Below are 20,406 nucleotides of genomic sequence, written 5' to 3'. Positions count from 1 at the left end.
TGGTCAGTCTGGTTTGGGATTTGGTGGGCCACTACTGAGCCACGTTGTGAAGGGATGCCCCTGCAGCTTGTTAAGGCCAGGGAATGATCTGGGGACTAAGAAAATTGAAGATACTTGCCTCAGAGAATTAAGGAATTTAAAGCTGATAAAGGTGTTTCAATACTACAGTAAGTGAATTAATTAAAAAAAAAAAGTGAGGCAATACAGTTGTTCAGAAAAAAAACCATAGGTGAGTACTTGTAAATCTAATTGTTATAAACTTGAGAGGATGAAGTCAGGATGTATAAATCCTAAATTCCATGTTCCTTAGAAGTACAATCAATTGTCCAACTTTTGTTGCCTTTCAAAGACCTCTGATATCTCTGACTTTTGACAAAGTCTCAAGTAGTAGTATTTCCTTTAATCCTCTTTGCACTTGGCATTATTTAGCCTAATTTTAATTACTATGCTTTGAAGTTCTTTAAGACCTACTAATACCTTAAACCAGCCTAGACCCTTCTCCCAGACTTTGGGCTGAAGGTGAGCCACCCTGAGAGACCCACTGCTGAAGGAGTCACAGTGGGAGACACTCGGTGATTCCACAAATCTGCATTGCCATTCCTCTGCTGCTCTGCACATCCTGGGTCACTCAGATGTCTGTGTGCTCTCACACAATTTCTTAATGCTGAAGAAAGGATTTGATGTTTGGTGATAAGATTTGGGACATTGGATATCTGGGTAGTTGGTAACGATGTCTGACATTAGGAAACCTTAAGCCACAGGCTTAGACATTCCCAAAAAAGTGGAAACAAATACTCAGCTGAAAAATTGTAAAGAGAAATTGTCTTCTTTGGAGACAGAGGGAGTTCTGCTGTTAGTGTCATAAGGGCTTGTTTGCACCCAAAAGAGCTGAACCAGATCTTCAGCAGGAGATTTAGGCACTAAGCCACCAGCTAAGATCCAGGCTGCTGAGTTTCATTCTCAGAACAGAGTTTTATTCTCATCTTCACAGAATCAGCAGTCTTTTAGAAAAAGTTCTGTAGAAGATCCTTTTTATAGCCCTGGTTACAGCAAAATGACCCAAGTTATTTCGAAGCTTTACATTTATAAAGAGATGCTGCAAGGTTAGGTGAAAATTGGATGTTTCAAAGTAACAAAGATTTTCCCAAAAGCCTTTACAGTGCATGTAGCACATGTAGAAGGCACCCAAAGCTATCTGAGTGTGTGTGGGAGTGAGCTGCAGCTTGCTTGAACAGCCTTGCAGATGCTGCAGTTTGGGACCACACAGCTGTGCCTTTCTCATGAACATACATAACCTTTTCAATATTCTAAATTGCCAAGATAAAAGTCTCTTTGAACTGAATATCAGCTTATCAATTGTGCTGAACCAAAACATGCACTCTTAATATTGTTCTCCACATGTGTAGCAGCTCCAGTTCTGTGATTTCTAAACTGGGCAATTCATACTGAAACTATTAACACTTGTTGTATGAGGCTGTTAAACAGATGCATGTGCCCACACAAGATATGCAGGATGAGTCTGTCATTTCATATTCAACTTCTCAGGTGTGGCTAAAATAATTACAAATATATATATATATGCATGTATCGAATCACATGCTGGTCTCAGATATTGCAGTAGACAATAGAAAAGCCACAGTGTGTTGCTTGTGAATCCTTGTGAGCACGTACATATTCACAGTGCAGAATTTGCAAGGAAAAGTCTGTGATAATTCTGTTTTTCTTAGCTGAATAGATTAGAGTTACTAGAGTCCTTGGCCAAAATATGGCAGTAAATCTGGTGAGGTCTTTAACACCAAATTAGCTCTACTAAACTAAATGAATTAGGATAAGGCAGGTAAAAGGGCAGCTTGAATGTTCACATTCTGTGCTTTTCCAGAATTATGGCCATAAACAATTACTGCTGTGGAAAAATTCTCTGGCTTTCTTATAGAGTTCTCCTTCCTCTCTCTGTAAGAGTGAAAGGGCAGGGTTTAAGCTATAAAATGGATCAACTCTGATCAGAGTTTTGTTTCTAAACTCTGTTCTTAAAATCCCACATGAAACATCCTTCCAGCTTTAGGATTATTTTAGCACTAAATACTCAGCGGAGTTTCGTTTGAAGGTGGGAAGGATTGATTTCAGTTGGGCTGAGCATAGGGTTACTTACGCATGAGATGAAATGACAATTAGTGGATATTAATTGAACAGGAAGTCCAGTCCAACTGGCCAAGGCTGTAGTTCAGTGGTGGAGCACTGCAGTGGCAGCACAGGCTTCAGAAATGTCCTTTTTCCTATTGGATTGCAGCCCTGTGACCCAGGGTGCTGTCCCTGAGATGGTGTTGGCATGGACTCCAGGGCACGGGGGAGAGGGAATAGTCTGTGCTGGAACAGGGTCACTGAGCTAAGGCACCAGAGCACGAGTGTTTGGGGTGGGTTAACAAGAACTGCTGAAGCCTTGCAGGACTGTCAGCTGATTTTCACCATGCTGTGGTGTAAACCACTTGCTGAGAACTCTTGGATCAATGGCCAATAGAAGTTACTCATATTTCTCTTATCTTTCTTGAATAATTTCTTCCCATATTACCTCACTCTACTTTCCTGTCAAAATTGCCCCGAGCTGCCCCTTTCTTTTCAGAGAAGCTTATGGACATCATTCACTTTAAACTGAGAATTGCTCTTAAAGTTTGCTTTTACAGTCCATGGCAGGGGGGTTGGAACTAGAGAAACTTTAAGGTCCCTTCCAACCCAAACCATTCTATGATTCTGTGATTAAAAATATTAGCCTGCCATGTTATATTGTCATGATATGTTATAACAATATATATTATATTGTTATATTATTATGTTGTTATAATATGCATTTATGCAAATGGCCAGGGCCATACCCTTCATAGCAAATTTAAGCCTGTTGTAATAATCACTTGATTTGGATCATGGTGAAGATAGCTGAGTACATGCTCAAGTTAATATTGAGTGAAAATAATCCTCTCCTGCCTTCTGAATAGTAAAGATTGTCCCAAGAATTCCACAAGAATAGAAAACAAAGCATTTAATGAGACTTTAAGAAAGATTACATAATTGTATGGGTAACAGTATCCTCAGCATTAGCTAAGATAAAAGAAATGTAAAAGAGAAATCAGTTCCTAAACTTGAGGCTATAAACCAGGATTAAACTCCTGGAGCCCTGAAGAAACTGTCTCTGTAGTTTTATGGACTTATCTTCCACTTCCTAAACTGCTGGAAAATGGAGTCCTGCATAGGATGTTTTATTAAGGCATCTGAGATTGATTGTTTGAAGTCCATAATTTAGGCCTTTTGCTGTCCACTTGTTGGAAATTGGACTACTGACAGAAATGTTTTTTATTTAGGAAACAACAATGGAACCACTGTTTGACAGTGTAATTTTATTTTCTTTTTTGGGTGACATGGAAACAAACCTTTGCAGAAGGACTTGCTCATGCCCTGGTCATGCAAAGAGGGAGAACACTGTTAAACTCTCTGTGGTTCCTTCTGCCTTCAGAAGAGTGTGGCAAGTAACAAATAAAATAAAATAAAATAAAATAAAATTAAATTAAATTAAAATTTAAAAAAAATGGCCTTGTTTAACTGAGATGTGAGGCACCTTTTGCTCAGGAACAGTTTGTAAGCTGGAGAAGATGCCAGGAGATGGCAGCATCCACCAAGGCCTTCACACATCTCATGTATTTCATTCCTTGGTACTGAGGGACCTCCACACCTGGAGATTGTTTCAAAATCTTCCTTTTGGGCTGGTTTTTCACAGTGTTGCTTCATTAAACACAGCACTCTGATTAATTTCTATCTGGCTTGCTGCTTAAAGGCTCTCATAAGAAAAAGGTGACAGGGTGAACTCAGCACTGTAAGCCTTATTTCTGTTTTTCACTGTCTCATAGGAGTGTGGGTTTGTTTTAAAGCTCTGTAAGGAGTGAAGGATAATTTACAACTATGCATGAAGAGATGGAAGAGATCCAGAGGGAATCCAGAGAAGGAGGATGGATTACTGATTTACAGAGCCAGCCTGACCTGTTCTGCAGACTTGGATGTGGCTTTTTAAAGTGACAGATCTAGAATATGTCCATTTAGCAAAACCCAGAGCTAGATTTCTCCAAAGTTTTTAAGAGTCTTGAGAATGCAGCTACATTTCTTGACCTGACTTGTCTTGACTTTGGTGGAATCTGTCTGTGCAAATACCTTCATAAATCTGGATCTCAGAGGAAAGTTTTTTCCCCAAGCCAACTAATTTGCAGTTGTGACCTGTGAGAATGTTCAGCTTTTTCAGTCCTGCCCAAAGTTGGCTGCATTTGGGCCATGTTTGTACATATAGAGGCTTTGGGAGTAAGGAAGTACAAAGACATTAATGCAGTATTTATTGTCATTTAGTCATTACGAGGCCTACTTCTGTTATTAAAAACACATCTTACATTTTGATGTCTTCCAAAACAGCAAATGTAAACACGTGGCTTGTTCTTAAGTGCATTTTTTTTTTGTTTATTTTTTCAGGATCACTTGAGAAGCTTTTATTCATTTGTATTTGTGCCTCTTTATTTATGATGCTTGATGGAATTTTCCAAGGTTCCCCTCCTTTGTTTCTTATTGGTTTTGGGGTTTTGTGCGCCTGTGTTTTTTGTTTTCTGTTTTTTGTTTTTTTGTTTTTTTTTTTAACAGTAGAAACGGCAGTCATGTCTAATTCAATCATCCCTAGTTACTCCTGTGAGGACCATTGAAAGGCATGTGGGATATCAATATTTAGAACATCTTTCTTGAAGAGATGAGGATGCTTTTTTTATATAGCACAGGTTGACACAGAGCTGCTGAAGCTCAGACTAAGGTTATGGTCCAGCATCCAAGTGACACTAAAGGATCTCTTCGACCTTTTTCCTTCTCTTGTCTTCCTCTGCAGAATGGGATATGGGTGAGTGGGGCTGAGCACTGGTTTCAGGTTCTCTGCCCTTGATCCCAGTAGAAGCAATGGAGTTTAGCCGTTACCACTCCTAACATGGAGCTACTCCTGCTTATGCTGCTGGTGTGGGACCTTTAAATCTATGCTGATTTAGGCATGGCAAAATGCTGGCCTGCCATTGCTTACACAGCAGCTGGAAATGCCACCAAGATGATCTTTCTTCTGGTAATGAGGATGAAAAGTCAGGACAGGAAGGCGTTGGAGCTGCTTCTCATTCCTGTTTTTGACTAGCAGGGGGGCCCGAAGCAGACAAAAAGGTTCAGCTTTCCCAATGCTCCCTAGAAGCTTGTCTGATCTGCTAAGACATGGCTCATGAGGAAAATATAATCCTGAAAGAAAAGGCCTTTTGAGATTTTTAAACTTTCCTTGGATGATGATTATCAGGAGCTCTGTGCTGATGCCGAGGCAGGGTTGAACAGAGTTTATCGAGGTAGAGTCGTAGCCCGTCTTTCTCTGGCAAGTTAATAAGATGGCGAAAGTCCTTTGAATGCCACTGGAAGTCTTTGAAATTGTGCAAAAGTCCTTTGGATTTATCGAAAGCTAATCAGTCTGACATTAACAAAGAACAAAGAAAGCCTAATGAAGATGAAAGATTTGAAAAGTGGATTATTTTTCTTTTGTCCTGGCTTTTCTTCCCCAAAACCCTTGCCCTTGTTGGCTGGGTAACAGGCTGTGTGTTAACAGGCTGGTTATCAAATGAAATGGGGACTGTTGGCTTGTGTTGAATTAGAGCCTTTTATTCTTTGTCTGTCAGAGTTTCCTTCATAAATGCAGGTTTTAACCAAGTCATTAAAATGCTCATTTAGCTGAAATTTGGCAATCTAATTCTTCCCCTGACAAGATGCTTTAAATATCCTTTACCTAGTCAACAAAATTTGATTAAAATCAGCATGGGTGTTTGTTTCCCCAAACTCCTCTCTCTCCTTCTTAATTGGGTGTCCAAAAATAGACTGTTTGGGTGCTTTCCATGCATTCCTCCAAGAAAATAACATTCAGTAGAAATGTGGAATTTCAAACTCGTTGGATTGTAAAGGATATCTAGCTATGCAAAGATGCAAAAGTAAACTTAGAGCCAAGAATAACCCGTGAGATGATGTTCTGCACAATGGTAGAACCCCAGGAAATTATTCACTGTGGACTCGTGGGGTTTGAAAACTTGAAGATACAACTTTGAGTAGCTTTAATGAGTAGAGATGACAGAGCCTGGAACTTCTGGTGCTTAATGTAGTGGAATCCCTCTCAGGATTAGCAGGGCACTTGCATTCTCTGAGCACCAAATACCAGAAGTAACACGCAAACACACAGAGATGAAAGTTGTCTTCCTGCTATGCGACTTCACAGATTTTGTAAAGTCACAAGGTGAAAATTCAGGAATGAGCTTCCTTGCCCTTCAAAGTAGTTTTAACCAGAAATAATTAAAGACTTTGTCTATACCTCAGTTTTCCATGTGTAAAATATGACTTCTGTTATGAGTTTGTCACACATACTCTCTGCTGGGGGCCTTCTGTTGCTCCCACAGGATGAGGATGTTGATATATGTATGCATTCAGACATCTTTCCACATACCACTGTGTATGAAGGCTGAGCCTGAAATCTGTTCAAGAGACACCAATTTTTAAGCTCAGGAGGGCCACCTGCAGCACTCACCCTTGACCTTCAGGCTCTTCAGATATCCTGTGTAGAACATGAGTTGGGAATTTGGCTTCTTGCAGAAGAGAGCGAGTAAAGGCTATTTAAATTTAGATTTGAAAGAAGGCATTGTCTTCTCTGTAGTTGCAAATCTATCTCTAAAATCCAAAATTGTCAACAGTTTTAGTCTTTAAAAATATGACCTTGTGTGGTGGTGGTGGCTTTCCCATGACTGTCCTTGTCTGCAATGTGTCATGTTCTTGGTGCATATTGGCTGCATGCACCTTCCACAGTGGCATTTTGCAGGAATATTCAGTGCTGTATTTCAGCTATAATTCAGTAAATTGCAACTTCAAGACATCCAATGACACAAAAAAGCTTGAAAACTTGTTGAGCTTTATTGAGGCCTATTTTAGCATACCATTCTTACTTTCTAAACACCTGCAGAAAATTTTACTTGATTTCATTAGTAGTGAGATAAAAATATTAATGTTGTTCTTTTCAAGGCTTCTTTTGTTTGGGAGGCTTATTGAAGAATGTGGAGGTGATCTTATAGAAATCAGAAGAAGCAATAGATCTTGGAGTGCTGAGACTGTCACTGTGTCCTTAGGTCATTCTGTGCTGGGATATTGAAAGGGACTCAGAACTGGTATAATATGACATACAATACTAGATGACTTATGCCTTTTCTCCCTGGAGAATATAGCATGGGGTAATAGCTACTGGTCTGTTTTTTAGAAACCCTCAGCACTAACAATCTCAGCTGAAATGAAAATGAAAGTGGCAACTGCTGAGCAGAGCTGAAAATGGGGCCATGGATGTCAGCCCAAAAACTGAGTTCCATTGTGTTTGTGGTTTAACATCAGCATCTCAAAACTTTCTCTAAACAACGTATTTTTGGTTTCATTATTTCTGTAACAGCAGGGCAAGAAAAAGCATTAAGGATGTACTTGATTTCTCACTTGAGCCTTCTGTCTCCATCACCCTCAGTCCACAAGTGAACTATTTTGGAAATCTGAGGGCACTCTGTTCAGTTATTTTTCAAGAAGGCAAGAAGTGTTGAGGGAGGGAGATTTTTCCTAATTTCTCCTGTTATTGCTATATATATATTTTTAAAAATCACCATTATGTCAAAAGCAAACAGCTGAAGGATATCAGAATTCAGTTCATACTGGTAGGCAACTGTATTCACTCAAGCCCTTCAATGAAAACCTGTACAATCAAGTCCTCAGTGCCAAGTTCTCTGTGCTGGGTCTAGTGACAAACCCGAGATGACCCAGACTTATTCTTGCTTACTTCAACCAGCAATGTCTGGAGGTACCATAGAAATTTAGCCTTTCTCTACCTTCTCTGCACCTGTGCTGGAAGGCCACGGTGTGTGGCTGGGACTGAGGGGCACTGCCTGCTAATTTTAGCTCTTTCTTGATGGGGAACCAAAAGCAGAGAGCTCAGCTTGGCTGCTAAAAATGGGACACTGGGATTATTTTAAGGTGTCAGATGAACAAATGTCATGCTGAAAGAACTGTGGAAACTTAAGAAGGAATCAAAACTATGTGAAAACAGTTACATGTGTGTATGAGTTCTAGTTTTTTTGGTGTTCATCTCTCATTCTTGTTGCTGTATAGCAGTAGCAAGAGGGACTTGGAGCTGGGAGACTGTGACAATGTCAGGGAGGAGCAAAATGCAAGATTTGAGATAGATGTCAACACAGGGAGGAAAGCAGGCTCTCTGAATTAGGTTTGTGATGGTAACACAGTGGCTAATCCAAAAAATGAAACGGAGACAGGATAAACCTTTGGTCATTTCTATGTGAGCACATCAAGTTGCGACACACAGGGAAGGTATTTTCAGCAATTTGACAAAGATTTGAAAGTTTTCCTCCTTTCTTCAGGCTCATGGTGTGGAGAGGAGTGGGCTTTTTGAGGGGCTAAAGAGATACAAATGACTATTTTTTAATAAAAGCCTTATCAACTTAACAAAAACTCTTCACAACAGTTGTCTGTGTAATGTTAGATGTATGATAACGTGATATTGAAAAGTTCCACTGGGATTCGTGCATATTGCCCTGTGCAGTTCTCTTCTGGCTCTTCCACACTGGTAATGCCAAATTCAAGCCAAGAAAATGACAGTACTCATCTGTAAGATGTATACACATTGTAATTGCCTAAGAACAAAATTGCCTTATATAACTAATAATCTCACTTAAGCATTTTCAGCACTTTGATGGCATATCTTGTGTCAGGGAACATTTGTAAATATTGATGCAAAATTGTTTCTTCATGTAAATCAAATCTTGAAAGGTTTCATGTGCAGCCAGTGAGTGGGTGTGTGTGTTTTTGTTTATTTCTGAATATATCTGCCTACATAATCCCTCATTTTATAGACTACATACTTCCCTTGTCAAAAGTACAATCATATTGAACAGCTGTTAAAGAGTAATACCTTACATTTATTATTGTATAGCATCTTTCATCCAAGCTTCTCATATTACTTTAGTATTAACTAATGCTTGATAATCCTGATATAATATAGAAAATATTATCCCCATTAATAATGGTTAAACAGAACCACAGTGTAATTAAATAATTGTCTCTAGTGGCATTGTCACTCCTCTTTCAAAGATGTGTTAATTCTGAGTTCACTGTCTTCCTATAAAATCTCAGTAGACATAGAGAACATTAGTTTTTTATCTCAATCTATCTGCCCAGTGTCAATCCTGGAAGTGATTGCATGTGCATGTGTGTGGGTGACTGCAACTGGCTGCATTTAGAATAGTAACTGTGCTTTCTTCATCATCCTTTTTGGTTTTGGTTGTTTGAGATTCCTCTTGAGTTAACAAGCTTGATTGCAAGATGCTCTTTCTAGAGGTGAGGACATAGCCAGCTAAGTCAGCCAGAAATTGAAGCAGTCTTTTACTCTCACACTGCTTCTAAATACTCCACTGTCCTTTTGTAGGGTGGAAACATAACAGAGAACTGAACCAAACCCTCTCTCCCAGTTATGAAATGTCTGAAAGCTATCGAGATAGTATTTGACTTCTTTTCTTTTCCAGCTTAACCCACACTACCCAGAAGGTAATAATGAAGGAAAAGCTTTGGTAAGTGGAATTTATATGTTGCATATAATCTGGGGAATGCTGTGTCCTTAACCCAGCGTAGCCTGACATATGGAAGCCCTTCATAGCTTTCCTTTTCCTTATGTGTTCCAGCTGCTGGGATTGTTTTCCATATCCTGTGTAAGGTAGGATGCGTCTCAGAACTGGCAATTCAGAAAGTTTTCCCTCACGTTAAGGCAAATGATAAGAAACTTACTCAAATTCTGCATCAAAGTGGCATTAGTTGAAGCTGTTCTGCTTGTTATCTGACTGCAGATACGAAATGTATTCATTCTGCTCAGCTTAGATGTGTTACTTCATGGCAACAGTCTTTGCCTGGTACAGCATCAAGAGCATTTTAGCTAATTATGACTAATGAGGCAAGGCCAGACATGGAGATTATAGTGTGTGAAGGAAGTGGAGTTAAAACCTTGGGGGAATCTTATTGTTACTAAGTCAACAAATATTCCAGAAAAGTATCATTCCTCCATCAAATTCATGAGATATTGCCTTGGAAAGGCTGAGATCTTCTTCAAAAAAATTCAATTTAATTTCTTTCTGCTTACCTTCTGGCTTTTGTTCTTTAAGAGGACACATTTTCAAGTTTTTCTCTGCACAGGGAAGAAATTTTTAATTTTTCATGACATGAAACCCAAGATTCTTACATAATCACATGCCTTGAGGACTGCAATTTTAATAAAAATGGAGACTTTCATAGGAGTTGGCAACACTGGTTTTCCATCTTCACTGATATTTGTCATCAGTGGTGATACTGCAATAACAGCTAAGCTGTCTACAGAAAGAGAATTCTCTCCTATGAAAGTACAGAAATTCCACCAATTGTTGCTCTTTTGTATTAGAATGAAACTTGAGGCCTTTGGAACTTTGGAATGGAAATCAAGATCAGTTCCAGAATTCCCCAGTGAGTAGGTGTTAGGCCCTTGTCACTGAGGAACCAATCCTCAATTGTACCACACCATACTTATTTATGGTATAGGGTTTCCATCTGTAGCCATTTCAGTTCATCTAAGTAATTAAATATTCCCTGGACTGTGTAATGATGAGGGCACAAGAGTAATCTAAACATGGATGTTAAAGGTGGCTTCACTATCAGTTTGGTTTATTCCTCCTGGGTAGTGGTTTCAGCTAAAAACCCAGACTAGATAAATCACATTAGAGAAATGCTTCCAATAAAAAAGTAATCAAAGCTGATTGATGATCAAAACTGATGTCTCTGTGGAAATTTTAATTTATGCAGTCAGCACTTTCCTGTGAGAGATGTTTTGTGAAAGAACTTCTAGCAATTTTTGGTAACACCTCCAAGTAAATCCAAGCCTACAGGCTCTATTAGTGTGGTAGAAATCCCTTTGGATCCTGCACCCCTTTACAGTTTTGTTGGAAATGCCGTGAGTCAGCAATGGCTATTTAAGCCTTTATTCTGCCCTCAAACAACCAAGTAGAGAAACTTCACATCCCTGTGCAGGAATTTCTTTGATGTTACAATGATGCAGTACATTGAATTGTCCCTCAAAAGTAAAAGAATCGTATAATATTTGGAGTTCTTTAAGGGTCAGCTGTGTCAATCTTGTATCCAGTAGCACATAACCTGGAGCACACAGGCTTTCCTTGCTCTGTGGTTATCATCTAGTGTTTCCTCTGCCTGGTCACTGCCTAACTGGCTCACTGCAAAGGCATCTTCTTTTCCATCTTTTGAAGCAATTAATATTGAAATACTGCCTATGAAGTAAATCTGGAGGGGGGAGGTTGAAGTGGACCTACCCCAGCAAAATTTGAAGTCTGAGTAGCAGGGAAATGGGAGATGAATAAACAAATCCTTGTGATTGAAGGGCTGAACCTGTAGCCTGTGCCCTTGAGGCCAAGAAGGCCAATGGTGTCCTGGCATGCATTTGAAAGAGCATTCCCAGCAGGTCGAGGGAGGGGATCCTGTCCCTCTGCCCAGCCCTGGGAGGCACATCTGGAGTGCTGTGTCCAGTCCTGGCATCCTCAGGACAAGGACAGGGAGCTCCTGGAGAGGGGCCAGCGGAGGCTGAGGAGATGATTTAGGGCCTGGAGCATCCCTGACAGGGAAAGGCTGAGGGAGCTGGGGCTGTCCAGCCTGGAGAGGAGCCCCAGCTGAGAGGGGCCCTCAGCCCTGGGTGTCCCTGTGTGCAGGGAGGGCTCCGAGCAGGGCCCAGGCTCTGCTCCGGGGGGCCCAGCCATGGCACCAGAGGAACGGGCAGGGACTGATCCCCGGAAGTTCCACTGACATAAGGAAAAACTTCTTCCACTGTGGAGTCCCTCTCACTGGGGATATTCCAGAACAGTCTGGACACAATCCTGTGCCCTGTGCTCTGGGATGGCCCTGCTGGAGCACAGAGATGGCACCAGCTTGACTCACTGTGGTTCCTTCAGCCTGACCCATCCTTCTTTTCTTGGCTAGGCTGTTGGATGAAAGGGTAGCAGCTCCTTCTCTGTTGTCTGGGTTTTAAAGGCAGCACAGCCGTCTGTGCATTCTGTGCCAAGCCTTAACTCCTCAGTGTGTGCTGGGGCTGCTTGTGCATGTTCACAGCCTGGTTTACAAGGCCTGATCCCAGTTGCTCAGGCAACTGAATTTTGGGAAGCAGCAATGGAGAAGGGTTTTCCATAATGGAGCAGTGGGCACAGACACCGAGTTCTGCCTAAGCCCATCTTTTCTGCCTTGCCTTAACTGACTCCAGAGTCTGAAAGGGTTTTGTCTCCAGAGAACATAAATATTACTGGAAGTCACCAGGACTTTTGTTCCCAAGCATTAAAGGTATGTTTGTACTGAGGTTCATTGCTTGTTTATGAGCTGCTTCTTGGCAATCCAGCCAAATTGTCTTGTGAAGCACTGCTTTTAATTCTGGTAAAATTTGGCCTTACAATGAGTTGATTAATATTCCCACATCTAAGCTCCAGAAGATTGTTTTTTTTCATGGGAAGACCTTTTTTTACTTAAGGGTCTTATCAAAACAAGTCTTCTTCATCTCTTAAAGTCTTAGAGATTGTAGTGTATCGTGCATCAAAATGCAGTGGTCTATGCTACAGCTCCCACTAAACCCCAAATTGGTGTATTTTATGCTGCAAATTAGTATGCTTTTTCTAAGGAGAGAAATGTACAGCATCCAGAAGAATGCTACAAAGATCAGGGAAATGTCAGGAACAGCTGGGAACCTGGCATTTGTTAGTGCCTTTGTGTTAAAGGCTGACTTTGGATGGGTACCGTCTCTCCATTTGTCTGCATTTTCGTGAGAGAGCTAATTCTAACCAGTTCCAATCGACCTTTTATTGTTGAGATTTTTGTTAGGATTGAGACTGGTATGCATTTACTTTTCTTGTAAAGAAGTTGGGCAGTTCTACCATGGGCTGCCAGGTGCAATTTGATGTATCTCCTTTGACTTCTGTTTATCTATCTTTATGAATTCCCAACATTCTGCAATTCTAACTTTGCCTTCTTGCTGCCAGCCCAGGAGATTTTTTTCCTGATAAACACTGTAAATTAATTTGTTTTGTAAAAAAATTTATTTTATTTTACCTTCCAGGAATGAACTTAATTGAATTATACATTTTATATGAGTGGTGCAGTTTAAACAAGTAGAATAGACAATCTGAAAAAAACATTGAAAAGAAAAGAGAAAAGAAAAATCATCAGTTTAAAAATGGCAGCTTATATAAAGCCAGCAGTCAGACCACTGGGGAGGCTGGGGGAGAAGGGGAGACACGGATGCCGGCACATTATTATTATTCTGCCGTTGCACACGGGTCTGAATCAGCTCTGGAAATGCATACATTGTTTCTTACAGAATGTCTCTGGCTCCTAACAACAGGATTGCAACGTGATGTCTCTGCTAAAAATGCGATGACTCACAAATGAGTCAACAGTGAAGGTGTTACAGGAGGCTAACTGCTGTGCTGTCTGCCAGGGCTCCTAGCAGGCAGGAGCAAGGCTGGCCATTAATTTACTCCATTTTCTTCTCATAAAGAATTTTGAAAATAATCTAACCCATGGCGTTCTGCTCACGTTACTGCTCTGTGAAAATGCTGGTTTTGTAAGAGCCTCCTAAACTGGGTTAACATATTGAGATACCACGTTGCTCTGGATTTAACAGGCATTTTCAGAACTCTGGCTGCTATTAAATTTAATTTCTGCTGAAATCTGTAGTGCAGCTTAATGTATTCATTCAGGAGCAGGGCATTATCCTTGTCTGTCTCTATGCCACAAGAGGTGTCTTCACCAATTGGAATTGTAGATTGGGTTTCTAAAAGAAAAGGTATTTTAGGTCTGTCATGTTTTGTATCACCTTTAAGCAGTTGAAATGAAGGCCCTTCCGTAAACAAAACTCCATGTAAATCTCTTGAATTTTAGGTATGATGCCAAATTGAGTTAAATAAGGAAGGTTTGGATAGGTAGCAATTAGTAGCAAATTCTATTAAGAGCTGTGAAAAGGGTTATCTGCGGGGCTGCAAGTCTCAAGACAAATCTGATTGTACCTGATTATTTTGTCACTGATTCCAGCATGGGATTTGTCTCTCCTTACATTTGCCCTCCAAATGGCAAGCAGTATGTCTGCATTATTTTTTCTCTTTAAGCTTCCTTTTAAATCATGATGCACTGTAAATCAGTGGTGGTAGCCCAGGAGTTACAGACTTTGCTGTGGGCCTGGATCAATATTTCCACTCCTCACCAAAATGGTGGGTTTTCTCACTACCTAGGACTCTTTTTTTTTGAATGCTTGGCCTTTGCTTCCCTAGATGGGTCCCACCTGGACAAGTGCCCTGGCTGTATTCTGGGGGTTTGCTCAGTTGCCTTTCCTGGGTGTGATTATTGAGCTTTACTGCTGCAGAATAATGCTGGGGGCTCACAGTCCTCCATGCCAGTGCACACTGAGGTTTTCTTAGGCTGAAGGAGCTGACTGCTCTTTGTACCACTGATACACTGGGTTGTTTGGAAGGTGCGGGTCCAACTCCTGCCAGGCAGAAGCGGAGCTGAATGTATCTTCTTCATCCTTGTGAGTGATTTAAACAGCACACAAGAGTGAAGTGATTGCACCTTCCTCACCTTGGATATGTGTCTGATGTGACTTGTGACAGCTTGTTGCTAGTTTGTTGTAGTTTGGGACAATCAAAGCTATGTACATTTTCCTTCTGTGAATGTACTATTTGGTAATACTGGTTTACCCACTGTTCTCTATACCCCTGGCATGTAATTCACCTGGGTTTTTTTGTTTTTTATAAAGCCTTTGGAGTGCTTTCCTTGGCTGTCACTGACCACATTGCCAGCATCTCTGAAACTGTTCTGTTGGCTTCCTCTTCACACTGCTTTGAGTTGAATTTTCTTCTCTCTGCATTTGAGTTCCTTTGCAGTTCTTTTCTTCTTTTCTCTTAATTGAATCCAGTTTTGCTGGCTGCATCTGCTCATATGCCAGTTTCTACCTGAGCAAATGTCATCTTGTTTTCATCTGCTTAGGAATGCAGTGCTTCTCCTGAGCTATTGTCTAATTAATTTAAACTAGTACTTTCACTTCTTTCCACATCCTCACATGGACTCATCTGCTGATTCAATAATGGCTGGGTTAAGTGTGGATTCTGATGGCTGCTTACTAAATTTAATTTATCGTGAGAAGCCTTCTGTGTGCAAGTGTCTGTGTGCATTCTCTCTCTCCCCCATAGAGAAGCATGTGCACGTGCATTGGGACATAAACTGAGCCATAAATTCAAATCCATGTTTGTTCCTATGTAATGGCAGCATTGCTGTCTCTCGTGTACCCCTTGTATGCAACTTGTTTCCAGAGCTGTCAGGTTAGGGGTCGCTTCTCCTTACGTGTTCTTTTTTTCCATGAGTAGTGCTTAACTCCCATAACCCGGGTTGAGTTGTGAGATTCAGATTCTAAAATAATGCTGTAAGGAGAGTTCTGAGGTTTGTGGGGGAGTTCAGCCTGGAACTGCTGTACAGCTCTCGTGCAGGTCTGATTTTGCTCAGCTAAGCTTGGCATTTCACTTAGCAGTGTTGCAGGCACTGTCTTGCCCTCTGTTGAAGTGGAATTTCTTTTTAGGCTAAAAACCAGATCTTGCTCCTATGTGTGCCTGCCAGCTGCTCAGCCTCGTTGGTGGAATTTCAGGCTGGCAAGCCAATTCCATTGCTCAACTGGAGCTATACAGCTATTGGGGACACCAGGGGGTGGGCAGGGTCTGCCCCAAACTGCTGGGTGAACTTCTCCACAGAGCTAATAGTTGGTGTGAACTACTACAGCACAGGAGACCTGCCTTTGACTCTGCCTCCTGCCAGCTCACCCAGTTTATACACTGCTCATGGTGTTTTGTGGTGGAGAATATCCCTTTGCCCAGTCTGGGTCAGGTGTCCTGTTCATGTTCCCTCCCAGTATGATTTCATATTTTGGTCTGTATTTTACCCAGAGCCCCAGGATAAAAAGAAAACCATAGAATTATGAAGTGTCCTGTCTTTTTGTACACCAGTAATTTCAGTTTGGAAATTGTAGTGAAGTGGGTAGTTTCTGGGAAACCCTAACTAGATTTGAATGTAAGTTGTGGAAAATATCAAAAAGTTTGGATGCTGTTCAAAACTATCCTGTGCTACTTACCTCTTTATAGATCTCTTGAATTTTAAACTGATTATCCAGTTTTCTCTTTTGTTATGAAGTGTAGGAAGTAGTTTTTCATTTAATATTAGACTCTGACTCACACCTGCTAAGCTCTTAGAAGGATTCTTTTATTGTTTCTGTGCCTTTTCAGTTTGTGTCTCATCACGAATATGTAAAACAAAATATGTATGTAAATCACAAAAGCAATTTGCTATTTTCTCAATCCTTGCATACAGGTTAAATTTTTTGTGCATTTTTCTTTAGCATTTTTTTGGCATGAGATACAATAGGATGTGGGGACTGTCAGATGAGTTTACTCTTGTGCAAGTCACAGGAGATGGTTGCTCTTGTCTTAGCAAGCCTTCCTCTCAAATACTAGTGGCAGTACCATAATGATTAGAGGAGCCTAAGAAAAATTTCTTTCTGTATTTTTTTCCTGCTCTCTCTATCCTTGATAGAAGTCATGGGATGGAAAGCTGGCATTTTTAAAGCTTGATAATGAAAAAAGGAATGTTTTGGAAGGATTCAAAAAGTACCTTGAAATGAGTTGATGACTCGTTCTTTCTTCCCTAATTTCACTCATCCTTGATTTTGTTGTTTAATCTCAATTGGCAATATGGATAATCAAAGCTTTGCCCTTGATTATCCCTTACAGTTTGGTTTTAATCAAGCTACTAATGCAAACCAAGTACAGCCTGGCCTTTTCCATTGTACAGCTCTTCCTTCGTGGTGTATTGTAAATCATTATAATAGCATTTCAGGCATCCAGGGTTGGATTTGCTTCTCTTTTGGTTTTCCTCATTCCTGTTCTCCTCTCCCTCTGTGATGTATTTTGTGTACGGGAAGGGCCCTGGGCTGCCAGTCTCTTAACTGGTTATCAGTCTTTTGCAAGATGTGTAACTCAACACCCCAGAGAGCAGCTTTTACTTACACCAGTTGGTTGCTGCGTGGGTATGGGCACAGACTCCGAATGACTCCTTCAAGCCAAGAAATGTTCTCAGGAAAGGTGGCATTTGGAGTCAAAAGTATGCAGGTGACTAAAGAAACGAGGATGGTGCTGCGGGGTCTCAAAACTCCCGTGGACTCTCAGCAAGTGATGGGAGGAAGATCCCACCTTAAGCTCATGTGCCTTGTTTGAGTAACTTTGTCCCTCAGAGGGGACAACTCCTGCCCTTGCAGTGGGTAAAATCAGACCTGGCTTGGACCCAGCCTTGGGTGCATTATCAGCCTGTGCTGAGATTTGTAATACAATCCAGCTGGGGCCTTGCCTGTCCCCCTTTCCATGACAAGCTGGTCCTGATGGAGCAGATATTCTGGCTCTTGCCATTTAGAGAGTGTCCACAAGACAAGAGGAAACGGCCTCAAGCTGCTCCAGCGGAAGTTCAGGTTGGACATCAGGAATAATTTCTTCTTGGAAAGGTCTGACAGGCATTGGAAGGGTCTGCCCAGGGAGGTGCTGGAGTCCCCATCCCTGGAGGTGTTCAGGAAACAACTGGACGTGGCTCAGGTTGACAAGGGGGTGATCAGTCAAAGGCTGGACTCGATGATCTTGGAGGCCTTTTCCAACCTAAATGGTTATGTGATTCTCTGGAAGTGTGCTGCTGTAATTCTACCATCTGAGAGGAAAAAGCCATCAAACTTACATAAGACAACAGTGGATTTAGGCAAATTACTTACTTTTTAAATCCCTTCCTTGTCTTAAAAAAAAGTTGAATTTTCATTAATTCTCTTCTTTGAACTGTGGCCCTTTCCAGACCAGCACTGTGTAGTTGCATCTGCTGGGAGTGAGGGGATCTGCAACTACTGCAGCTTTTTTGAAGTTGTAGGTGTCAAATAAAGCATATCCAGTGCTGCAGTGCCTCTGTAGCTCGTGGCCTGCTGTTGTTCTAATGACTTCCTGAGACCCCATGGGGCAAAGTGCATCCTTTGTGTTACTGCAAAGCCAGTCATGGTAGATTCTTGCTAGAAGGTTTAAAAAAAAAATTAAAAAAAATTCCAATTCAGATATATTACTTGTCTGCAAGGTAATTGAAGAATTTCTAGTGGGCCCTGATGCAAGCAAATAACCCTTGTGCCTAATCAGCAGAGAGATGGCGACCTTCCTGCTTCAAAGAAGAAACGCCAGGCAGGGGAGAAGATTATGTATACTTTGGTCTCTGTGCCACATGGAAATGACATTGCATCTCTCTTTGAACTGGATGCCACCACTCTTCAGAGGGCTGATTGCCTGGTTCCAAGGTAAAATAAAAAAAAAAAGGAAAGAAAAAAAGGGCAAAAAATAGTGCTGCATTGACAGGGTTTCTTCCTGGCATTATGCTGGTAAGTAAAGCAGAAAAAATCAAACATGAGCAAGTATTATCCTTCTGTTAAAATCTGAGGAGTGTTCATGGATAAATAAGGGATGTATAAAACATGATACTGCTGCTGTGACTGGGTAAAATAATTATAAGGATAAAACAAGTGACACTTAGAGAGAGTCTGTGAAGAGAAAAATAATGGTCTAAATATTGCACAGATCTGTGTGAGGATAGAATTGAGCTCTGTGCACTGTTTGGAAAAAATGTACTTCTAATAGATTTAACTGAATTGTTCCCAACAAAATAATGTGTGTGATGAGTTGGGCTTCTGTTTCCCTGACAGATCATGATGCCACTGAGCACATTTGTTACTCAAATGTATTCAGCAAGTGGCTTCTGGGTTTTAATTGTCAATATTTGAAATTTCAGCTGTGTAGCATAGCTGAGATTGGCTAGATAAGTCACACAGTGTTGGTTGTAGCTGAATGGGCTTGCAGACACTTGGGGCTGGTTGTTGTGAGGGTGGATTTTAAAGCTGGGTACCCACAAATACTGATGTATGTGGCTTTGAAGTGTGTTTGCTATGCTAAGTTCTGCCAGATAATTTGCTTACTTGAATACTCAAAAGCCCATCAGTGTGAAAGGGAGAGCGTGAATGGAGACCACAGTGAATATATTTCAAAAGTAAAATTCAGAGTTAAAATTGTAATTGATTTCTCAGCTCTGCTTTTTGATAATACCACAGATTATCATATGGAAAGAATTTAGAAGGATCTCATATCTGCTCTTTGTTCACTTGATTTTCAGTTGAGAACTGGTACTGTAAATGCTTGCTCTGGAACAAGGGTTTGCAGATCATAATGATGAAGCTGTGAAACCATGGTCAGCTTTACTTTCTGGCTTTTGTGCTGTGACAGCTTAAAAGGGTTCGTTATTCTGCAGAAAAAAGAAAATGAAAGAATTGGGTTTATTCATGGAATGTATTTCTATTCAGATGGGATTTTATAACATCTTTCTTGTAGCTTTTTTTTTCTTTAAAAAATATTTTACTCCTCGACTTACATAAATACTTAAACCCAGCATTCTGCATAATCCCAAGATGCTGGTTGTTCTTGTTGCAGCTCTGCTCTGGGTGAGAAAGAAGGAGTCTAGGGAAAAGGGTACCACAGTGTCTTTTAGGTCCACCTACCTCTTTTATTGGTGTGGCTCCTGCTCTCCAGCCTCATGCCACGGGCCGGTGTTGCAGGGCATCCCACCTTGCCCACATGGGCTCAGAACTGATCCATCTCACCTGCTCTTTGCTCTGTCCCCCTTTAGGAACTCCTATGTCCGACTGAGGCACTTGTGCACCAACACTTGGGTCACCAGCACCAGCATCCCAATAGACACTGAGGAAGAGAGGCCTGTGATGCTAAAGGTAAACAAAATCCCAAACTCATTCCTGAAGCTGTCTCACTTCTAACATATGAAATGGGCATAATAATTAGCATAAAGGTAAGAGGATTGCTCACCCACTTTAAACCAAAAACTATTGCAGATTGGGACGTGCCAAACCAAAGAGGACAAGGAAGCTTTTGCCATTGTATCGGTTCCTCTGTCTGAGGTCAGAGACTTGGACTTTGCCAACGACGCCAACAAGGTTTTAGCATCAACTGTTAAAAAACTGGAGAATGGAACAATAACCCAGAATGAAAGGAGGTTAGTAGTTTTATTTTTTCCCCTGCTAAATTGTTGGTTAGTGATGATAACACAGTTAGTTATGATAATACAGTCATGGGTAGGTAATACCCACATGGACACACAGGCAGT

General features: G+C 41.0%; 1 protein-coding gene across 4 annotated transcripts in view; it reads left to right on the top strand.

Moving 5' to 3' along the window:
* ITPR2 (inositol 1,4,5-trisphosphate receptor type 2) overlaps positions 1-20,406 on the top strand; it is a 245,697-nt gene that overhangs the window by 48,139 nt on the left and 177,152 nt on the right. For 3 of the 4 annotated variants that reach the window (XM_039570499.1, XM_039570500.1, XM_020584640.2), the window contains 4 exons: positions 9,642-9,686; positions 18,384-18,538; positions 19,915-20,014; positions 20,135-20,295. In XM_039570499.1, the coding sequence (XP_039426433.1) occupies positions 9,642-9,686; positions 18,384-18,538; positions 19,915-20,014; positions 20,135-20,295 (461 nt within the window). The remainder of the gene's footprint in view (positions 1-9,641; positions 9,687-18,383; positions 18,539-19,914; positions 20,015-20,134; positions 20,296-20,406) is intronic. The other variant, XM_039570501.1, reaches the window with a different exon arrangement.

This window comes from Corvus cornix, chromosome 1A, assembly GCF_000738735.6.
Source record: "Corvus cornix cornix isolate S_Up_H32 chromosome 1A, ASM73873v5, whole genome shotgun sequence".
NCBI classification, from domain to species: Eukaryota; Metazoa; Chordata; class Aves; order Passeriformes; family Corvidae; genus Corvus; species Corvus cornix.
The sequence above is the reverse complement of the archived record's forward strand: the minus strand, read 5'-3'. Positions and strand labels throughout refer to the sequence as shown.